The sequence below is a fragment of the Chlorocebus sabaeus genome, chromosome 10 (genome assembly GCF_047675955.1).
Source record: "Chlorocebus sabaeus isolate Y175 chromosome 10, mChlSab1.0.hap1, whole genome shotgun sequence".
Taxonomy (NCBI): Eukaryota; Metazoa; Chordata; class Mammalia; order Primates; family Cercopithecidae; genus Chlorocebus; species Chlorocebus sabaeus.
The window spans coordinates 77,177,033-77,200,860 of NC_132913.1; the positions used below are offsets into that span (position 1 = coordinate 77,177,033).

General features: G+C 37.6%; 1 protein-coding gene across 4 annotated transcripts in view; it reads left to right on the plus strand.

The window, feature by feature from the left end:
• The window catches only part of PMS1 (PMS1 homolog 1, mismatch repair system component), a 90,556-nt gene extending 84,536 nt beyond the window's left edge, over positions 1-6,020 (plus strand). For 3 of the 4 annotated variants that reach the window (XM_007965626.3, XM_007965628.3, XM_007965627.3), the window contains 2 exons: positions 1,902-2,062; positions 5,664-6,020. In XM_007965626.3, coding sequence (XP_007963817.3) covers positions 1,902-2,062; positions 5,664-5,828 — 326 coding nt within the window. In that variant the 3' untranslated portion in view covers positions 5,829-6,020. Of the gene's footprint in view, positions 1-1,901; positions 2,063-5,663 lie in introns of those variants that run through there. The other variant, XR_005241496.2, reaches the window with a different exon arrangement.
• Positions 6,021-23,828: the final 17,808 nt, after the last annotated feature.

Genomic DNA, 23,828 nt, shown 5'->3' on the forward strand with positions numbered 1-23,828 from the left:
GCATTTTAGTCACAACCATTTAACCAGTTTCTAAGAAGTTACAAACTTTCCCTCATCTTCCTGTCATCTTCTGAGCTTTCAAACTCTTCCAACCTCTGCTGTTACCCAGCTCCAAAACCACTTCTACATCTTCAGTTATCTTTATAGCAGTGCCCCACTCCTCAGTACTAATTTTCTGTGTTCATTTGTGTTGCTATAAAAGAATACCTGAGACTAGGTAATGTCTAAAGAAATGAGGTTTATTTGGCTCATGGTTCTGCAAGCTGTACATGAAGCATAGTGCTAGCATCTGCTTCTGGTAAGGGTCTCAGGAAGCTTACAATCATGGCAGAAGGCGACAAGGAGCCAGCATGTCACATGGCAAAAGAGGGAGCAAGAGAAAGATGCCAGGCTCTTTTAAACAACCAACTCTTGTGTGAACTACCACAGAGACCTCACTTATTACCATGGGGATGGCACCAAGCCATTCATGATGGATCTGCCCCATGACCCAATGCACCTCCCACTAGGCCCACCTTTAACAGTAGAGGTCACATTTCGACATGAGATTTGGAGGGGACACGCATCTCACTTCATTGATCACTGTATCTCATCCCTTAATGCTTGATAATGTAATATTATATATTATTCTCCAGTTCTCTGGGAAAAATGTTTAGGATACTGTCTCTATAGTCTACCAGCACTGCATCTGCCAACCAGGTCAAGGATCTAGTCTATAATTGGGAACAGGTAAGGGATTGGATTATTGAAGTCTCAGGATCTGAAACTCTTCAAGTTATATCACATCTCTTTTTTAAAATTAATCCATTGATAGCTGCTACTTATCCAAGATTGGACTGTCTCTTTTCTTTTAATTCCAGGTAGCATTATGTGAACTTCATGAAAGAACACTGTTACACAGATACAGCCAAAGAAGACAAATCTCTGCTATTTTCCAAAAACATGCATTCTAAAGCCAAATCTGATGCCTTGAAATATGTGCTGTTATGGATTATGTACCCAGTTATACGTCCAATCCTGTAACTAGTTTTTAGTTTTATTTTATTTTTTGAGATGGATTCTCACTCTGTCACCCAGGCTGGAGTGCAGTGGCACGATCTCAGCTGACTGCAACCTCTGCCTCCCAGGATCAAGTGATCCTCCCATCTCACCTTCCCTAGTAGCTGGGACCACAGGCACGTACCACCACACCCGTCTAATTTTTTTTTTGTATTTTTGGTAGAGACGGTGTCTTACCATGTTGGCCAGGCTGGTCTCAAACTCCTAATGTTGTGACCTGCCTGCCTCGGCCTCCCAAAGTGCTAGGATTGCAGGTGTGAGCCACTGTGCCCGGCCATTTAGTTTTATTTTAATTACTAAGAGTAATTTAAGTAACATTTAACATGTCAATTTTATTTGTCCTATTAAAATATTTTGAACAAACAGTATTTTCTTCTAATTAATAATATCTCCATAAATTACTATGTGACTGTTTTTATAATTTGTAACTTAAAATCACAGAAATAATTCAGGCGTTTAGATATTAAAATGGTAGGGTAGAATTTGAAGAGCAGCAGTTGTTAAAACACTTAAACCAGTTTTATTTTCATAAATATCATGGGACTCCATTTTCTCTCCAAAGCAAGAAATGATCTAAACAAATGTAAGGAACAGAACAGCAATAACTGGGATTAAATTAAATTATATAAAGCACATGTGGTGTCAATGAGCACTTATGACTTAATGTGAGATCCTATGGGAAATTACTATTTGTTCTCCAACTAAGGAACAAAACTTTGACTATATTAAATTCTAATGAGGGTTCACTAAATGTTTTAGCAGCAATTTTTGTTTTTAATGGACATGTTCTGGAATATAAACTTAACTATGTGTGTGTGTGTGTGTGTGTGTTTTTCTTTCAGGAGTTTCAATTACTGAAAATTACTTGGAAATAGAAGGAATGGCTAATTGTCTCCCATTCTATGGAGTAGCAGATTTAAAAGAAATTCTTAATGCTATATTAAACAAAAATGCAAAGGAAGTTTATGAATGTAGACCTCGCAAAGTGATAAGTTATTTAGAGGTATGCATTATTTTATATATATGTTAATGTATACAGGGGTCCCAACTCCTGGGCCAAGCCAGTTAGGAACCAGGCCACCCTGCAGGAGGTGAGCAGCCTGCCAGCGGGCATCACCACCTGAGCTCCACCTTCTGTCAGATCAGTGGCAGCATTAGATTCTCATGGAAGCACAAACCCTATTGTGAACTGTGCATGCGAGGGATCTAGGTTGTGCACTTCTTGTGGAACAATTTCCTGAAACAATCCCCACCTGCCAACTGTGGAAAAACTGTCTTCCACGAAACCGGTCCCTGGTGCCAAAAAGCTTGGGTACTGCTGCTGATTCTGTATATAGAGGTATTATAGATTGGCCAGACTTTAAGATACTTATTTCTTAAAATAGTAAATTATTTCCAAATAGTAGAATATTTTCTGTAAGTTTTATTATGTAATTGCAAGGAGAAAACTATTATAAAAAAGAACACCCCGTTAAAAGTTTCACATCATAGACTGACTGTAATAAACTCTATCATGGATTCTTACCATAACATTTTCTTGGGTACGTATTGAAGAAAGACTTTATAAATGAGATATTCTGCAGTGAAGTTCTGTTTTAAAAAACATTTCATAAATAATCCTCTTAGAAGGGATTTAAAATAATTCTACCTTTATATCACATACTTGTCTAAAAAGTATTGTAATATAATTCTAAGTCCTGATCTCATCAAGAGCAGTAGAAGGGAAGGGAAGTGAAAGATATGAATCTTTGAATAAGTGGAAATTTTCATTTTTGTGACAGTATTCACCACAAAAGAGAAATGTAACAGTGGGTTAAAAAAAAAAAAAGGATTAAATAAGGTTATAAACATTAAAATGTCCAAGTATAAGATAGTAGAAGGAAAACAATAGTGTTTCCATCTATATATCTTGTTCTAGATATCCCACAAGATTGGCTAGTATTATTTAAAAAACAAACCTGAACTCTAATGAAGTTTTTCTCCCTTTTTAAAAGTGAGCCATTTTTGTTTACAGTTGGTAGTGTGCCTGCTGTATTCTGAAGGTCGGACTTCCTTAACAAGACAGTCTGCTTGTTACCCCTTCCGAAGAACATATTCAGTAATGTTCTGTGAATCCTTTAGGAGCTTTGTTATGTGGAAAGTCCCAGCCTATTGTGCAGGTAGCTTAACATTGATAGTTTCTAGAGACTTCAAGGGAATATTTTCTTGTGAAAGAGTTAGTATGAACTTAAAAGTTGAGGGAGTTGTGGGTCGGAAGAACAATGTGGGGAGAAATAAAATTTCAGAAATAACAGAAAAAAAGTAATTGGGACTGGTTTTAAATAATTTTTTGCTAATAGTTTACCTTTCAGTATGTTAAGGTAATAGTGGTATAAGTGTTAAGAAAAATGGCCTAGAAAAAAAAAGGAGAGAACTTAAACCACAAGGATGCTTCCTTCTATTTAAGGTCAGTAAGATGAATCAGAGACGAAGATAGGAAAGTAAAAGAAGAACCAAGAGAGGGGTGGATGTAAAAGTCAAGGAAGGAAGGAAGTTTAAGCATAAGTAGTATCACATTCTGTATAGGGAAATAATTGCTAGAAGATACATCAGATATGGCTGCTAGATGACAGTAGTAACCTTGAAGAGAATCGTAATGGCAAAGTACAATTGCCCTTCTGTATACTCAGTGGATTGGTTCCAGCACTGCCTGTGGATACTAAAATCCAAGCTTGCTTAACTCCCGCAGTCAGCCCTCCAGAACCCACATATATGAAAAGTTGGCCCTCCGTATATATGGATTTTGCATCCCATGATACTGTATTTTCTATCACAGTTGGGGTTGGAAAAAAATCCATGTATAAGTGGACCCCCACCCAGTTAAAAACCAGTATTGTTCAAGGGTCTGCTGTAGCAGGAATAGACGACATTTGCCAGTGGTTAAAGAGTGTAGTAGTGGAAAAGTAGGCAGCAAGTCATGTGATAGTGAATAGTGAAAGGAAGGAAAGAGTATATTTTGCATGTTTGTGTTGAATTGGTGGAAGACTGACAATAAAAGATTGCAGAGGAGGCCAGGCGCAGTGGCTCATGCCTGTAATCCCAGCACTTTGGGAGGCTGAGGTGGGTGAATCACCTGAAGTCAGGAGTTTGAGACTAGCCTGGCCAACATGGTGAAACCCCGTCTCTACCAAAAATACAAAAATTAGCCAGGCGTGGTGGTGCACACCCATAATCCCAGGTACTCAGGAGGCTGAGTGAGGCAGGAGAATTGCTTGAAACCGGGAAGTGGAAGTTGCAGTGAGCTGAGGATGCACACTGCACTCCAGCCTGGGCAATAGAGCAAGACTCTGTCTCAAAAAAAAAAAAAAATTGCAGAGGAAATGTTCCCAAAAAGGCAAGAGAGAAGATAGGATATGAATATAAGGTTTAGAAAGAAGAAGCTGCCTGAATCAAGAGCAGAAAATGGAAAAGGTGAAAAATGAAAATAATTTTTATGTAAACTTTTAAAAACTTTTTTCTTAATCATTAGAACCTATAAAATTTTAGGTGAACTTGAGAGAAGTCATGTTGATATATGTGGCGAAAGAGTAGAAGTTACCTGCTGAGAGTGCAGGGGTTGCTGGAAAGCGTTGGTAATTTTAGTACAGTAACAAAGATCTGAAAATAAGAGCTGTAGGTACTGTAAGAGAAGGTTAAATAAACAGGAATAAGATTTCCAGGTGTCATTGAGGGCTCGTAAGAGTAAACATTTGTATTGAATCCAGCCAGGACAGTTTTGTGACTCAATGCTCAGTAGAATTTGTCCAAGTGTAAATCAAAACACGAATTCCTCACCCTGTCCTAGAGGGTGCCTAATTTCCTTTTCCTGTTCCTCTCTTTTGAACAACTATGCTGCACCCACATTGAACATTCAGTTTCTCTTCTGTCTGCCTGAGATGGTTTTCTTTCCCCATGATCTTCCCATTAAGGTTTCTTATTTATTTTTGTTTATTTGAGACAAGGTCTCGCTCAAAAGCTGGAGTGCAGTGGCATGATGACAGCTCACTGCAGTCTTGACCTTCAGGCTCAAGTGATCCTCCTGCCTCAGCCTCCCATGTAGTTGGGACTACAAGCATGCCCCACCATGCCCAGCTTTTTTTTTCGTAGAGACTGGGTCTCAGTGTTGCCCAGGCTGGTCTCGAACTCCGGGCTGCAAGCAGTTCTCCTGCCTTCATCTCCCAAAGTGTTGAGATTACAGGCCTGAGCCACCGCGCCTAGCCTCGTTCCTTTTTTAAATTCAAGCTTAAAGCTATCTCCTCAAGTAATCTTTTTCCAGCTCTACAATCACTCTATCATGTGGCCCAGTTTAATTTTGTGCATTATTTATTGACTAAAATGTTCTGTCTTTTGTCTGTTTTCTGTTTCTCTGCACTAAAATGTAAATTGCACAAGAGCAAGGGTCTTGGTTTTTGGTTCACCACTACATCCCTAGAGCTGACAACGTAGTTGATACTTAATAAATATTTGTTGAGTGAATTCATAATAAGATGAAAATAATCAATATTCTGTTATCCTTTTTGCCAGGATAACATGTTTTCTGCTTCAGGGTATATCATGGTAAAATGTGTGATTTTCCCTTTGGACAGGGAGAAGCAGTGCGTCTATCCAGACAGTTACCCATGTACTTATCAAAAGAGGACATCCAAGACATTATCTACAGAATGAAGCACCAGTTTGGAAATGAAATTAAAGGGTGTGTTCATGGTCGCCCATTTTTTCATCATTTAACCTATCTTCCAGAAACTACATGATTAAATAATGTTTAAGAAGATTAGTTACCATTGAAATTGGTTCTGTCATAAAACAGCATGAGTCCAGTTTTAAATTATCTTTGTATTATGTGTCATATGGTTATTTTTTAAATGAGGATTCACTGACTTGTTTGTATATTGAAAAAAGTTCCATGTATTGTAGATAACGTAAATAAACTAATATAGACTATTCATTTTATTCTCAAGAACCAGCCGTCATCATAATTATGAGTTGTAGGCTCAAAGTTGGAAAATAGGTAGTATTGTTGGGTGGTTATTTACTAGGTCCTCTCTGTGCAGGGAGAAATCAAACATCACACATACTAGCATATCTGACAAACAGTGTCAATATTTTTTAAAGTGTGATGGAGAGACACAGTGGGAGAAAATGAGAAAGTGAAATTCAGAGGAAGAAGAAAACCAGAAATTCTTCCATTAACCTCAATTTAGGGGGTAACAGATTAGATGTTGCTATCTCTTCATTATATAGTAATTATTGGATTTGGGGGTCAACTTCTATCAGAGAACATGGGAAGAACTAGATTTTTAACAGAAAACTGAGGTGAATTTTTTTTTTTTTTTTTGGAGACTCTCGCTCTTGTCACCCAGGCTGGAGTGCAGTGGCATGATCTCGTTTCACTGCAACCTCCACCTCCCAGGTTCAAGCGATTCTCCTGCCTCAGCCTCCCAAGTAACTGGGATTACGGCTGCCCACCCCACACCTGGCTAATTTTTGTGTTTTTAGTAGAGATGGGGTTTCACCACGTTGTCCAGGCTGGTCTCAAACTCCTGATCTTAGGTGATCCATCCACCTCGGCCTCCCAAAGTGCTGGGATTACAGGTATGAGCCACCGCCCCGGGCCATTAGGTGAAAATTACTGTACATATGCCCCTTCAAAAACCAGGCCCCACAGTGCACCAAAATACCTTTACAAAAAGTTGAAACATGATTTTTAATGAACGTATTTGTTGCGTAAAGTAAGATATACTGGATACAGTATCTCCACACTCACACCATCTCCCATAACTCTCAAAGATCATCTTTAAATTCCCAAGATCCTTGTGTTAGTTACACATTGTGAAACCTGGATTCTGCCTTTTATCTGCCAACATCATCCTGTTTTGCATGAACCAAAATAATGCTTCCCTTGACTCTCCATTACCCCTTTTATAAATGTGGGGCCCTGCTCTGGGAGGGCTTTCTGGGAGTAATTCTTTTAAATTAACTGGGTAAACTGAGGGAAGAGAGGCTCACAGAAGCTATCAAAGATGAAATTTGCATCATTTGCACTCAACGCTAAGTAAAACTGTAGACTTACTTTTTAGCCAATATAGTCTGTATTGGTCCTACAACTATCTTGTAGATGAAGAAACTCATTTTTTCTTACCAGTTATGAGTTGTGTCAAAGGTTGGTAGGAATGGCAGTAGGTATTTACCACTTACTTGCTAGACAGGCTAAGCAGTTACCTTGGGTTACCTCATTTAATGTTCACAACGAATTTAAACTTGTGGTTACTGTTGAGATTCTAATGCCAGAGCTCCTGTTCTTAACCACCATTATACTGCCTGCCATGAGAAATGGGCCCTGAAGAGTTATTTGGTCAACTAAGCGTAGGTAGTTAACAGTATAAAACACTCCCTGACACCACTTTAACGAATGCTGGAGTAAATCAACTTAAGGCTCCAACTTTTTTTTGAGACAAGTCTGGCTTTGTCGCCCAAGCTAGAGTGCAGTGGGGCGCCTCCCCAGTTCAGACGATTCTCCTGCCTCAGCCTCCCCCAAGTAGCTGGGATTACAGGCGTCTGCCACCATGTCCAGCTAAATTTTGTATTTTTAGTAGAGACGGGATTTCATCATGTTGGCCAGGCTGGTCTGGAGGTCCTGACCTCAAGCGATTGACCCGCCTCAGCCTCCCAAAGTGTTGGTATTACCCACTGCACCTGGCCAGCAACTTTTTCCTAACGGTGACTGGAGTAGCAGACTGGCGTGAATCGGCTTTTTGCAGAACAGAAATGGGCTTCAGGTGAGGGTCTAGCGTCGCCCCACGGACCAATCCTGGTTCATCAGGCTAAGGAAAGCCCAGCAACCACGCAGAAGCCCGGCAGTCTCCCGCTGCGCTCCCATCCACAAATCCTTGCAACAGCCACAGCACCACCCGCGGACCAAATGCTGGAGCTGGGAGCGGCGACAGGGAAACGCTGGCTCCCAGAATGGAGGTAACGCCCACTGCGGCCTGGGAGGCTTACCCGAAATTAAGGGCGAGGCGAGGAGATCCGAAGGAAAAGGAAAGCCTGACCCCAAGTTACCCATTTACCTCTTTAGGCTGGGTTGCCAGAGCCCTTGGCCTGGGAGAAGGACTCTTAAGGTACGAGTTCTAAAGTGCTCTTTAGACCCAAGTATGTTGCTTAGGATCCCAGCCTTGGCTGTAGCCACAAGGCTGACCCAAAGCCTTACGGAAGTCAGACCTGCAGGCCCCTCTTGGATGGACATTTTGCTGGGAAGGTAGCCGTCTTCGGTCTGGCCAGGCCTGGGAGGTTTTAGTTATTTAACCTACTGAAAAATGTTAGACCTGTATTCAGATGAACGGATTTTTGTTACTTTCATTGGCCACGTGATTCTCTGTGATTTTATCCAGATTTTGTGGCTCAGGTTGTGGGAATTGCAGCCCAACCCAGCACAGCGCGCATTTCTCAACTAAAAGTGTAAATAGAGCCATTTTTTCCTCTCCAAATTCTTACCTGTTTTCTTTTCTTTTTTTTTTTTTTTTTTTTTTAAGGCGGAGTCTCGCTCTGTCGCCCAGGCTGGAGTGCAGTGGCCGGATCTCAGCTCACTGCAAGCTCCGCCTCCCGGGTTCCCGCCATGCTCCTGCCTCAGCCTCCCGAGTAGCTGGGACTACAGGCGCCCGCCACCTCGCCTGGCTAGATTTTTGTATTTTTTAGTAGAGACGGGGTTTCACCGTGTTAGCCAGGATGGTCTTGATCTCCTGACCTCATGATCCGCCCGTCTCGGCCTCCCAAAGTGCTGGGATTACAGGCTTGAGCCACCGCGCCCGGCCACCTGTTTTATTTTCATCTCATGTTATGTTTGCAAGCTTCCTCCAGCATTTTTTGGTGTGTGTGTGTTTAGGGCAGGAGGGAGCAGAAGCCACTAAATAAACTTGGGCTTGGGTCTACACTGAAAACCAAACATAGATTTAACTCTTGTAAACCATAAAACATTTGAGATAGGTCTCAATAAATTTAGAAGTTTATTTTGTCAAAATTAAGGACATACCCGGGAGACAGGTCGGTGTGCCTTTTCCAAAGATGATTTTGAGAGCTTCAATATTTAATGCGGAAAGGTAGGCTGGAGGGGAAGGAGGGAGGATATGGTCACATTACTGAATCCACATGTTGCAAAAGAAAAGGAGCAGGTAAAGGAATAGTCAGTGTATTGTCTGACGCTCAGTAAATTCACATTTTACGTAAGATAAGGTGAACATAGAGTAGCTACCTGTGGAGATGTTTAACGTTTTATCTGTAGCTGTCTGCTTAGGAACAAAGGAAGGGCAGTTTCTTGGATGACTCAGCTTTCAGCTTACTTTTTTCCTTTTGGCATAGTGAATTGGGTCCCAAGTTTTTATTTTTGTTTCACACTCTTTACAGTACCTAATTAATGCAAAGGAAGTAACACATTTGTGGACCCCAAATGTTGATCACTAACTTAACCAAAGTTACCAGGCAAATTAAGATACCAATAATGATACTAAGATATTTAAATGACTAGACTTGTTCTTGGAGTGAAGCATTTCGGGCAAGCCAATGTTCATGGATTTATAGTGGCTAAAAATAATCTTGAGGTGAGCCAACTAATTTTACAGATGAGAAAGTAGAAGCCCAAAGTGATGACATGACATACGTGAGCACACACAGCTAATCTAGTGGTCTACTAGTTCCACTTTAAATGTTTGTATTACCATAAACAAAGATAAGTCCTGAAAAAAAAATCAAATTCTACTGCAAAGCCAAATAAAAAATGACATGAGATTGTCACCTGCTTTCTCCCTTTACAAGCATAGATAATCCAGAGTTAACTGTTAACCTTGTGAAACGAAAATAAATCTTGGGGCCCCTAAATCACTAAGCTAAAGGGAAAAGTCAAGTTGGGAAGTGCTTAGGACCAACCTGCCTCCCATTCTGTTCAGTCACCCCTGTGCTCACTGAAATAAATGCATTTCTGATTGGCATCTCCAAAGGGTTCTCCAGAGGAGGCAATCGGATATGCATTTATCTCTGTAAGCAGAGGGGTGACTGAATAGAACGGGAGGCAGGTTGTTTCTAAGCAGTTCCCACCTTGACTTTTCCCTTTAGTTTAGTGATTTGCAGGCCCCAAGATTTATTTTCCTTTCACATTTCGCCCCTTTCATTTTTAAAATCTTTTGGAGAAAACATTTTAGAAGAAAACTAGTTTCTGGTCTCCGGTTTCCTCTGATCTCTCATGGCTAGGATGGTTTATTCCTAGATGAGTAGATCCTGAGTTATTAGGAAAGCTCATTTTTAGCAGGTTTGTGAAGTCTCATGTCCTATGAAGATAAAATAAGGGGAGGAAGGCAGAAAAACAATAAACAAAAGAACAATCCTGGAAAATCTATATAGGCCACATTACTCTGAAGTCCATACATCTGTAGGCAGGTATGAAAGTGGCTTATGTTTGTAAGTAGGTTGTTGTTATTTTCTTCTGAAGTTTAAGTTGTCTAGCTTCACTTTGCAGGGCTTTACGAAAGCACAGCTTAGTTTGCAGTGACTGCAAATTAGGAAAAATGGGGAGAAAGAAGGAAAAAAATTGAAAACATTATTTTGTAGTCTTGTAGCCTGAAAAATAGAAAAATCTGTCCAAACTGTAGAAAATAATAAAAGTTGAAAAACATTAAGCAAGACTAGAATCTACAACAGGTGTACTGTAGTTTTTGAAACATAATTTTTCTCCAGTTTCCCATTTTTATTAAAGACAAATCATGGTAGAACTGAGTTTGCTTTATTATACTTGTTCTGATTATTTATATACAGTGCAGCAAGAATAATTATTTGTTTTTACGTAGGCTTTTAAATTGGCTTTGATGGAACTTTGTTTCATAGAAGGAATCTCAGATAAAATTTTTTTAAAGCCAAGCCCAGCCATGGATTTGTACCATCAAATACCTATGAGCTGGATGAATTCCTCTTTGAGGTTCCAACATAAACTTGGGGCTCCTGGGCCTGTCAGAAAGTGACATTCTTTCTAAATTAACTGAGACCTGTCTCAGATTTTTGGAGTTCACAACTTTATTCTAGAGCTTTCATTTAATCTCACCTAAACTTGATCAGTTTTATTTTTAAAGCCTTCTTCACTGTTTCCAGTAATAACTAGTATGAACCCAAAAGTATCTGAGAACATATCTCAATCAATTTAGAAAGTTTATTTTGCCTAGGTTAACGACACGCTTGTGACACAGCCTCAGAAGGTCCTTACGACATGTGCCCAAAAGTGGTGAGGGTACAGCTTGCTTTCATACATTTTAGGGAGACATGAGACATCAATCAATATGCATAAGATGTACATTGGTTCAGTCCAGAAAGGCAGGACAACTTGAAGCAAGGGGCCTCCAGGTCATAGGTAGACAAGAGACAAAGGTTGCAGTCTTTTGGGTCCTTAATCAGCCTTTCATTGAATACACAATTTAATCTGGCTCAGTGAATCTCCATTTTTATATAAACAGTAGGGCAGAGGAAGCAATCAGGCATTTGTCTCAGGTGAGCAGAAGGATGACATTCTGTCTGAAACCTGTGAGGATAAGCTTTCAGTTTACATTGCCAGGGTGAAATTCAGCAGAACTGTTTCAGGGTAAAGATCTTGAGGCCCACAAGGAATTTTCTTGTGGGCAAAATATGAGGGAGATACATAACTTTTAAAACTCTTTGTAGCTGTCTTATTTAGGAATAAAATGGGAGGCAGGTTTGTCTGATGTATTATAATTCTCAGCTTGACTTTTTCCTTTGCTTATTTTGGGGATCCCAAGGTTCATATGTTGTTTTTTTTCCCCACACTAGCAACACACTATTGGACTCTCACAACTGCTCTCAGAGGTTTTCTCTGCTTACTTGATTTTTGGTCACAATTTTTATTCCTCCTTAAAACACTGCAAGTTAATGTAGAGATATTTTCTCTAGCTATTAAAAATTCTGTCCCAGTGGTTATCAACTTTGAGCATACATCAGAATCACCTGGAGAGCTTATTAAGCACTGAGTGTTAGATGCTATGCCCATAGTTCCTAATCTTGATGGTCTGGGGTGGGACTGAAAATTTTCACTTCTAGTAAGTTTCCAGGTGATGCTAATGCTACTTGTCGAGGAGCCACACTTGGAGAACCACTACTCTATCTCATGTATCAGAGTTCCCCTAACAATCAATCTCAAGTCAATTTCTATAAGCCTGTATTTCTTACTGACTTTTACTAAAATCTACCAGACAAAAAACAAACCAGGGCTTAGAAGATCTCAACCTGACTATGCTGTTATAGACATCCATTTCTTCATCTCTGAAATTAAGATGCTGAACTTGATCTCCAAGTACACAACCATTTCTAATGTTCTGTTATTTTGTTTCATCCTGATGTTTTGTTTTTTTTTTTTGTTTTTGAATGTCAGGATTTGGAACAACCTATTTTCCCTTACTTATGTCTACTATTAAACATATTTAAATACCTCTGAACTAGCTCACTTTTTCATAAAATCTTTTAAACTAAAGCCGGTAGGGGTAGACTTCCTCCACTTTGCTTTAGTTGGACACAAAATCACTATAACAAACTCCTTCATCTCTATCTCCTTTAGTTATAGCTACATTTCTTAGTTTATTGAGTGATATTTATCATTACAGCACTCAGTACTACTGAACAGAGAATATAGAGAGAAGACATTCCTTGCCCTCTAGAGGAAACAAAATAAGAGCAATATAATATAAATGTTTTGGTGAGTTTATGTAGTATTGTTAATCTATGTGGGTCTGCAGCACCCTCTTGGAAACCAACTTATAAGTTTCTAGTTATTCCTTAAATTAAATATTTTTTGAATTTATAAAGAACTTAAATATTCAAATATAATTTTCTAGTTAACATTTACACCCAGATGCTTAATAAGACAAAGTAATGACTGGTAATTTAAAATGATCTTTAATTTTGAACTTATTTGATATTTAAGAACTTTCTTATAGGTATTTTAGTTATGTTTTGTAATTTAGATGATAGAAATGCAAGATGAATTAAGAAACAGGCAAGAAATTGTGAATGGATTGAACATATTTATGGGAAAAAATGGTATGTTTTCATGTTCTTTCTTTAAAAAGGCATTTTTGTTTTTAAACTGGCTTTAATTTTACCTCGAGACACTGGTAAATTATAGCAGCTTAACTTGCAAGACAGTGATGCTGTACTGTCAAAAATATATTTTAAGTAATTCACTAATAGCAAAAACAATCTACATTTTTACATGTACATTACTAAATATGTATGATACTTGTTATCTATTTTGAAGTTATTTGCACTCTTTTTTGGTCTTTTCTCCTTAGTTTTCTTGGTCAGTAGCTGTTGTAGAAGAAACGCTTCCTCATATACATAGTAATAATTCTTGATCCCAGATGAAAACAAGATTCCCAGCCACACATACACATTCAGCTTTTAAATTGTCAAAGACTACTGAAGCAATTCAGTTTTAGCTGTATTCCCCCTTTAAAAACAAAATAAAATGTCTGATCCTCCGTCCCTAAAGTTGACAGGACAGTACTTCATGTTTTTTAGGTTTCTTTATTATGAGTTTGAGGATACTGTTTATGCTAGTATATGAGTATACTCCAACTTTAATATGCATATAAATCTCTCTGGGCTTCTCTGATTAAGTAGCTCTGGGGTAGAGTCTGATATTCTGCATTCCTGGAAAGTTCCCTGGTGATGCTGATGCTGCTGGTTCAGGGATTACACTTGGATTAATAAGAGTGCACATAATCCTGATGCACTAGATTCCTGAAATAGAATACAGATAGATTTTTAATGCAGATATGTACTGAAAATAAAATAATCAGATTAATGAATCTGCTTATGGCTCTCTATTCTCTTTGGGAAGTCAGGTTTATGCTTTCTCTTGGGACATCATTCTTTATTTAGAAAACCAGATTTATATATCTCAAAAATGTTATGAGGTAGCTGGATCCGCCATCATTTCTTTATTGTACACAGAGGCATACCCCTTGTGAAGAGGTGGGATCTGTTCCTCCACTCCCTTGAATCTGGGTTAGTTTATGATTACTTTGCCCATTAGATTATAACAGGTGTAATGCTATGCAACTTCCAAGACTAAGTCATAGAAACCTTGCAGCCTTCCTGGCTATCTTGAAGTGGTATCTATGGGGAAGCTAGTCACCTTGTGAGAAGTCAGTCTACCCTGAGTCTGCCATTGTATAAAAAGTACAAACTAGCCAGATAAAGAGGCTGTGTGGAGAAAGAGATGCTGAGGGCTCTGTTCTGTTCCATTGGTCTATGTCTCTGTTTTGGTAACAGTACCATGCTGTTTTGGTTACTGTAGCTTTGTAGCATAGTTTGAAGTCAGGTAGTGTGATGCCTCCAGCTTTGTTCTTTTGGCTTGGGATTGTCTTGGCAATGCAGGCTCTTTTTTGGTTCCATATGAACTTTAAAGTATTTTTTTTCCAATTCTGTGAAGAAACTCAGTGGTAGCTTGATGGGGATAGCATTGAATCTATAAATTTCTTTGGGCAGTATGGCCATTTTCACGATATTGATTCTTCCTATCCATGAGCATGGAATGTTTTTCCATTTGTTTGTGTCCTCTCTTATTTCCTTGAGCAGTGGTTTGTAGTTCTCCTTGAAGAGGTCCTTTATGTTCTTCTCTAAACTGATATTTCTAGTTAGCAATTCCTCTAACCTTTTTTCAAGGTTCTTAGCTTCTGTGCATTGCATTAGAACATGCTCCTTTGGCTCAGAGGAGTTGATTATTACCCACCTTCTGAAACCTACTTCTGTCAATTTGTCAAACTTATTCTCCGTCCAGTTTTGTTCCCTTGCTTGCAAAGAGTTGTGATCCTTTGCAGGAGAAGAGTTGTTTTGGTTTTTGGAATTTTCAGCCAAAAGGGGCTGGGTTTTTCTCATCTTCATAGATTTATCTACCTTTGGTCTTTGATGTTGGTGACTTTCGGGCAGGGTTTCTGTGTGGACATCCTTTTTGTTGATGTTGATGCTATTCCTTTCTGTTTGTTAGTTTTCCTTCTAACAGTCAGGCCCCTCTGCTGCAGGTCTGCTGGAATTTGCTGGAGGTCCACTCCAGACCCTGTTTGCATGGGTATCACCAGCAGAGGCGGCAGAACAGCAAAAATTGCAGAACAGCAAAAATTTCTGCCTGTTCCTTCCTCTGGAAGCTTTGTCCCAGAGGGGCACCTGCCAGTTGCAGCCAGAACTCTCCTATATGACGTGTCTGTTGACCCCTGCTGGGAGGTATCTATTAGTCAGCAGGCACAGGGGTCAGAGACCCACTTGAGGAGGCAGTCTGTCCATTAGCAGAGCTCGAGTGCTGTGCTGGGAGATCTGCTGCTTTCTTCAGAGCTGGTAGGCAGGAATGTTTAAGTCTGCTGAAGCTGCACCCAGAGCCACCCCTTCTCCTAGGGAGATGGAAGTTTTGTCTCTAAGCCCCTGACTGAGGCTGCTGCCTTTCTTTCAGAGATGCCCTGCCCAGAGAGGAAGAATCTAGAGAGGCAATCTGGCTATAGTGGCTTTGCTGAGTTGTGGTGGGCTCTGCCCAGTTCGAACTTCCTGGTGGCTTTGTTTACACTGTGAGAGGAAAATTGCCTACTCAAGTCCCAGTATTGGTGGTCACCCCTCCCAGCACCAAGTTCAGGTGTCCCAGGTTGACTTCAGACTGCTGTGCTGGCAGCCAGAATTTCGAACCAGTGGATCTTAGCTTGCTGGTCTCTGTGGGGCTGGGATCCACTGAGTTAGACCACTTGGCTCCCTGGCTTCAGCCCCCTTTCCAGGGGAGTGAACGGTTCTATCTCATTGGCATTCCAGGTACCACTGGGGATACGAAAAAAAAAAAAAAAACTGCAGCTAACTCGGTGTCTACCCAAACAGCCACCCAGTTTTGTGCATGAAACCCAGGGCCCTGGTGACGTAGGCACACGAGGGAATCTTCTGATCTGCAGTTTGTGAAGACCATGGGAAAAGCATAGTATCTGGGCCAGAGTGCACTGTTCCTCACAGCATAATCCCTCAAGGTTTCCTTTGGCTAGGGGAGGGAGTCCCCTGACCCCTTGTGCTTCCCGGGTGAGGCAATGCCCCACCCTGCTTTGGCTCGCTCTCCATAGGCTGCACCCACTTTCTAACCAGTCCCAATGAAATGAGTCAGGTACCTCAGTTGGAAATGCAGAAATCACCTGCCTTCTGTGTTGATCTTGCTAGGAGCTGCAGACTGGAGCTGTTCCTGTTCGTCCATCTTGCCAGCCATCCTTGTGCTTGCTTTTATATGTACAGCTGGCCCTCTCTAAACATGGGTTCTGCATTTGTAAGTTCAACTAACTGCAAATCAAAACATTTGGGGAAAAAAAGGCAGTAAAAAGTAACAATACAACAATAAAAAATACAAATAAAAAATTAAATATAAAAACTACATAGTATACATTGTATTAGCCATTATAAGTAATCTAGGAATGATTTAAACTGTATAGGGGTATATACATATGTTATATGCAAATACTCTGCCATTTTATTATAAGGGACTTTAGCATCTGTGGGTTAGTATCTGGTATGTGGACTGGTACTGGAACTAATCCCCTGGGCATACCAAGAGATGACTGTATATATAAATTTTCAAGACATCATAGGCATTACAGTTGACTCAATTTGCATCTATCTGCATAAATTATAGTACCATTAGGGAAGGTCACATTTTACGGATGGACACTGGTGGAAGAATCTGGGTTCAATAAAAACAAGTATCTCAGAAAATGTGTTTGTCAAATTTATATCCTTTGTACATTAGGTAATAGACCAAGAATCTCTTTAGATGCTGCTTTTAAAAATAAAAAGTAGTGTGACATTCATGTCTTAGAAGAACAGAATGAATACTTCTACTGTCAGATACTTAATACACAGAATCTTTGAAAGAGAAATGTACTTTGCAGCTTAAGGGTAGATTAAAATAATTTTCTTTGTAACACATTTATGAAGTAACATTCAGTTTAATCTCCCTGATGATATGCCCCTTTGTGATAGAATGGATATCTGAAGTTGTTTTTCTATTTTATCTATATCTTCCACAGGTAGAATTGGCATCCACATCTTTTGGGCATCCTCAAATAAAATCTTATTTATGATTGAGTTAGAAACAAGAACTAAAGCTCACTGAACTCACTGAGTTTCAATAATGCTTGAAACTACCTAATCAATTTTAGACTGACTTGTTTCTTTTTGGATCACCTCATCTTATCTCTTCTCATGACCATATCAGACAATTACATTTTATTTACATAATTCTGTTTCCACTTTTAGTTTTCCTCTTATATAGTATTATATAGCGTTGTTATTTGTTACTACACTATTGGATTATATAATATTAAATGTTAATGTATAGAAAAATGAATATCATTATGTTATATAAACAATATATTATTTCTTATGCTTGAAATACTCTCATTTTCTTAATGTGAAAGTTTTTGGTGTCTTAAAATGCCTCTCATAATATCTTATTTCAAATATCAGGAAAGATTCATGTTTGTGATTTATATTTTTAAAATTTAAAGGCCATACTTAAAAACCTTCTTAACTAAAAAGTACTAATTAGAATTTAGAATATTTAGAATCAAATATAGAATTTTGTATATTAAATAATATTATTAAATATTTAAAACTTCTCAGTGCTGAATTCTAGTCAATTGAAAGAACAACAGTAATGAAAGAAAAAAAGACTGAAATAAAAAAGTGACTTGAACACTATTTACAAAAAGGACATGCAATTGGTTACAATTAATGAAGAAATAAAATGAGATCACAACCATTAACATAAAAGAAAACATTCAAATGAAAGAGCAAAGGAAGGAGAAAGTGGAAGAAAACAGTCTGATTAGAGAAGAAGAAAGGGAGTAGAAAGGAAGATCACCACAAAATTTCTTCGACCATTTTCTCCTCCACTTGCGTTTTATAAGGTTCTGCACTAGTTTGTAATCCTAATGCCTGGATATTCCAACTGGCCAAAATCTCCCATTTTTATTTTTAACACTGAAGTAACTCGTATACCCTAGCACTTGTGTTGACCGTTTGTTCAGTGCTTATATTAAAGTCAGTAAGTATTATGATTTTTCTTATATTGCTTCACTTCTATTTATCTTTATCGCCTAGTGATAATCGAACTAGTCTCTTCTAGTACTACTGGAGCCTAACCCAGAGGGCAGTCTTGTTAATATTTGTATATTTGAATAAAACATTTTATTTAGCTCTCTTTTTCTCCAGTTCCAACTCTGCAGATATTAATGTGCCAATACTGGTCATACTCCCCATGCTCTCCAAAGGAGAAACATCGTGGGAAATAGGATTAATGTTTTATTTGGGACCAAATCTTGAGGGGACTTGAATATTAGGCTAAAGGTTTTCAACATTGGAAAGAGCAACTAAATGTTTTTGAATAGGAAGATAACACAATCAGAACTATACATAAGGAATATTAATTTAAAAGCATGTTTAAGATGAATCAGAATGAATAAGAAGAGAGATGGGAGATCAGTTTAGAAAATCGTAGTGCTATTACCAGTTATGGTGGTGCATGCCTGTAGTTCCAGCTACTCCAAAGGCTGAGGCATAAGAATCGTTTGAACTGAGTAGGCAGAGGTTGCAGTGAGCCAAGATCGTGCCACTGCACTCCAGCCTGGGCAACAAAGTAAGACCCTGTCTCAAAAAAAAAAGAAAAAGAAGAAAAATCATACTGCTAAAATTTCATTTATGTATGTTTTTAGTCATCTTACATTCATTGTGTTCTTTCAGTATATTAATAGAAGTTTCTTTAGAAGAACTTGAAGAATTTTACTTTGTTGAGATATACAAATATATTATTTCTAAACTTAAATTCAAACTTAGTAAAATTTTAAAGCATATATATTTTTTCAGTTTTCTGGTTCTGATACTTGCCGGTAAAATGTGTTAGTGACTTTGGAGGATGACAAAAAATGGAACTTAACAAGAATGTTGAGTTTATGCCGTACATAGACAAAAAGATGGTTTAAATTTAATTTTATCTTGATTTTCATAACAGCAAATATTCCTATATTTGCCTAGGGAAAATGTACATTTTGTTATCTTGTGTCATGGCTTTCTAGGTTCCTTGTACTTATTCTTGTCTCTGTACTTTTTCCTGCATTCCCTATGGGCCTAAATATTTCCGGAGTATCTCTTATTTGTTCCTTCCCAACTACCAAATTACCTCCCCTTTTCTGAATTTAGTTGATCTTGGCTAAATGTTAAAGGAACAGGAATCAGGTAGAAATGGTTTGTATCAATGCAAATGATATAAAGATGTGTTCTGTCATAAAGGGAGAAAACTATAATATGAATGACTGGAATATTTAGATCTTAAGAGGAATTAATTACCCTGAATCAGCTCTAAGTAATTGAATTTAAGGCAATATAGGGATATATTTTTGCTATTTGGAGAAAATTACCTACTTTCATATGCATGTAAGATGGGTCCTCATATTACATTTTTCTTTCCCCAAAGGATAAAGAAACAGAAACTATAAGTGGTAGTTCAAAAGAAGCACATATGTCAGTGAAATATATTTAATATTTTTAATTTTAACTTTTATTCAAATATAAGACTTATATGTCCTGAATTTCAGAATCAATAATACAATATGATGTAAGACTGTGGACTTTCAGGTAGGATAGCTTCAGAACTGAATTCCAGCTCTATTCATTACTAGCTGTGTTACTGTAGACTGTTAACTTTTCAATGAATGTACTTCCTCTGTGTTGCATGGGGATAATGTTTACTCTGAAGAGTTTATAAAGACTGAGAGAAAATATGAAGCATAGTGCAATGCTTAGGATATGGTAGATACTCAACAAATATTACTTTGCATTTCTTTTCTCTTTTTATCTATTTCTTAAAGGAATTTTACAATTAAAAAGCAAATCATTTTTAAAACACAGAGTCTGTCTCTGTGCACCTAAGTATAACTTGTTACATACAATTTTTGGTAAGCTATTCATCATGACAGTGTTTTAGAATTAGGTACCATCTTAATTATTAGATATTGACAATAATTTGATACTGTAAATTACAGTCTACTTTCTATTAAGCTAATGAAAGACAGCCCCTTTTTAACTATAGTTAAAATATTATGTATTCTATAAAGTTTGCTTTAGAATATGAATATTTTTGTTCTGATTTTTTATAGCTCTTCAAAGACAATAATAAGAACATTTTGGAGACCCATTTTAAGCAACTCTGGTAATTTACTGAATTTCTCTATCCTTTCTTCTTAGATTCTTCTCTTATAAATCTAGTTTGGAAATAGTTTGCATCAGCTTTCAATGGCATAAAATATCTTTCTAAAGTAGATCTGAAAAACTATCACTGTAATATCTACTTAAGGTGGTTAAGTTTTATATATTTCTTGGGACAAATTAATGAAAGATCATATTCCAACTTCTCTTTGTTTTGAATAAACAAATCATCTTTATTTCAGCAAAATGCTCTGAATGGGTAGCAGTGTTGAATAATTTAGAAGTTATGTGTACCCCAGACATTTTACTAAATCCTCTCTAGAACTTGTAATTGAATGAAATAGAAAAGTGAGAGTAGAGCCGGCCTCAGTGGCTCACACTTATAGTCTCAGCACTTTGGGAGGCTGAGAGTGGATCGCTTGAGCCTAGCAGTTTGAGACTAGTCAGAGCAACATTGTGAAAACCCCATCTCTACAGAAAATATAAAAATTAGCCTCACATGATGGCACATATGTGTACGCAGAAGGCTGAGGTGGAAGATCACTTGGCTTGAGCTCTGAGCAGTGGAGGCTACAGAGAACTGTGATTATGCCAGCCCAGGCTACAGAACAAGACACTGTCTCAAAAGAAAAGTGAGAGAATAGGAACTAAAGCTTTTGGATGATTCAGGGTAATAACATAATAGCTAACATCCATTGAAAACTTACCATTTACTAGACACTGTTCTAAGCCCTTTATATAAACTCATTTAGAGAGCTAGGCATTGCCTGAATTTTAAGTACAGCTTATTGGTGATTTCAAATGAAAATAAACACTTCAATTTTTTAAAAGCATCCCCACAAACATAATTTCCCACTTACTTTCATCTTTTCTCTCATCCATACGTTATTGGTACTGCATTTTGTATATTGCCCTTTTCATTTTATTTTCCAGTATGCCCACATGCCTCTCTACTCATACCTTCTTTCGGCATGTGTATATATGCTTTTAGTTCACATGCATCTATATACACATAATAACCATTATAGAGTCCACCCAAGCTCTCAAGTTGGGAACATGGGAACCATTTTAACATCTCCCTGATGATCTTGTCAGTTCTACTTAAAAGCTTTTGAGCCTCTTTCTTCTTCTCAATCTGTACTGCCACTGCCCTCATTCAAGCTCTAATCACTTCTGGTCTCAGTCATTTTAAAAGTCCTTGAACCAGTCTCTTCTAGTACTACCCAGGTCTTGTCCATATCCCATATTGCAACAAAAGAACCTTTCTCAAATGCAAATCTAATCAAATCACTCTTGTATTCCTTGTTATAGTCAAACTTCTTAGTATGATATATCAAACACTTTATAGTCTGACCTCCATACACATTTTCAGCCTCATTTCCAAATACCTTTTTATCTTCTACATGAACTTTGACATGCTAAGTTGCTTGAACTTATCTAAAATAAACCTTGTTCTTTCCTGCTTCTGTATACATTCCTTGCTTTAGAATATACATCTCCAATTTCCACCTACTTAATCCCTCCTCTACACCATGTTAGCTCTAGAGCTACCCAGCAAACTTCTGTTTATCTTACAAGACTCAGAATTAATATTACTTATTGAGAATTCTTTCTTGATTTCCCTAAACAGATTGAGCACCCTCTTCTTTGTGTTTTATAAGTTAGTTATTGTTCTGGGCTAACCTCAGTAACAGTTTTTATAGCTTAGTGATAATATCACTGCTGTGACTCTTAGCAGTTTGCAAAGTACTTTCATATGAATCAGCTAGCTTAGTAATTCTGTTTTGTATTACCTTTATGTGATTTCCTCTCTTTTATATAGATTTCTTGGAATATATTAACTCTAATGTTTCCTAAGCCACTCTGTTATTATTTTCATTGAGATAATTGGTAACCATTTTGTCAGAAATGGGATAATAACTGGTTGTTCAGCCTCCACTCTTTCTTGCTGCATGGTCTCCTTGAGGATCTTTGACAATGGATTCAAACTTGTTTCTATAATAATTTTGATTTTTTTCCTATGGCCCAAACAGTGTATGAATGTACACACATACATGTGTGTTTTTTCCTTTATTTGGCTGTTGCCCTTTTTCATCTCTGTTGTCTATGAGACTACTGTCTACCTTTTTTTTTTCTCGTAGATTACCCCTTTGGCTATTACCCTCTCCTTTCTTTTTTATTCTGTTATTCTAAAAGTATTATATTTCTTTCTCTACTTTTTACCTTCCATTTAGTTTTTTAGATTAATTCGTGAATTGCAAAAATGTTGCTATTTATTTTAGAAAAGGTAGAAAATTTTAAACAAAGAAAAACAAATCTAAATCCCTACCTAGATACAATTTCTATCCTTTAAAAAATATTTTTTTCTGTGTGCATATTTAGTATTCATGGAAATTATAATAGTATTAAACATGCTGGTCTGCATATTGCTTTTCTGGTTTGTTAATAAACATGAACAGTAAGTATAGTTATATATTTTCATGTCATTAATATAGACTAGAATCACCATTTTGCTTGCAGCATATTATTTCATTATATGAATTTGCTAACAACTTAAACAGTATTGCATTGTTGCAATTTAGTTTGTTTCCAATATTTTTAATTATAAACAATTGTTTATAATGAAATGCATTTTTCAAAAATGTATGCCCATTTGTTTGTTTCTTTGGGATAAATTCACAAATGTGAAATTTTTAGACCAAAGAATGAGACTTTTTTTTAAGTCCAACAGAGCCTAAAGGTTAAAAAAAAAAAAGAATGTGGCTTTTTCAAGAAGACGTTTTGCATATTACCGCATGTATTCCCCCAAAAAATGGTAGTTCTTAACGATCAGTGGAGATTTTCTTGGACCTTTGCGAACACAAGCTATCTTTGCTCAGCAAGCAAATAAAATATCCAAATAAAATATCTCAGTATTATTTTAATATGCATTTCTTTGATTACTCATGAATATGAAAGTATTTTAGTATGTTAATTAGTAATTATATTTTTCTTGTGAATGCTGTGCTCTGTCTTCACCAATTTCTTTTTTTTTTTCTGTTTAGAGTGTCAGTATTTTACTATTTGTAAGAACTACTATATTGGGTAAAATTTTGTCCCATATGTTGCGGGTGTCAACTCTCAGGGGCCAATGTCATGTGGGCAGTAAAAAGAATTTACCAAGACAGTTCCAGATAAAGAAAGGCAGGTTTATTAGAGAAAGTATGAACATACGTTGCAAGGAAGCAATGAGCAAATGGGCAAGATAGGAGCTGACTGCAAGGAGACAAAGGCTTGCTGGGGATTTTATAGGATGATACTTGTGCTTTGTGCTGGAGAAGGCTATGTAGGCTACTGATAACACCAAGGTTGCAGTGAGCTATCTTGATTTTTCTATCAGCCAATGGTCTGATGATAAGTCAGCTGCAGGACGATTGTGAGTTATTTACACAGGAGGGCTTTGTCCTGGACCATGAGGAAAGGCAGACTTACAGCTTATCTGCTTTCTCTTT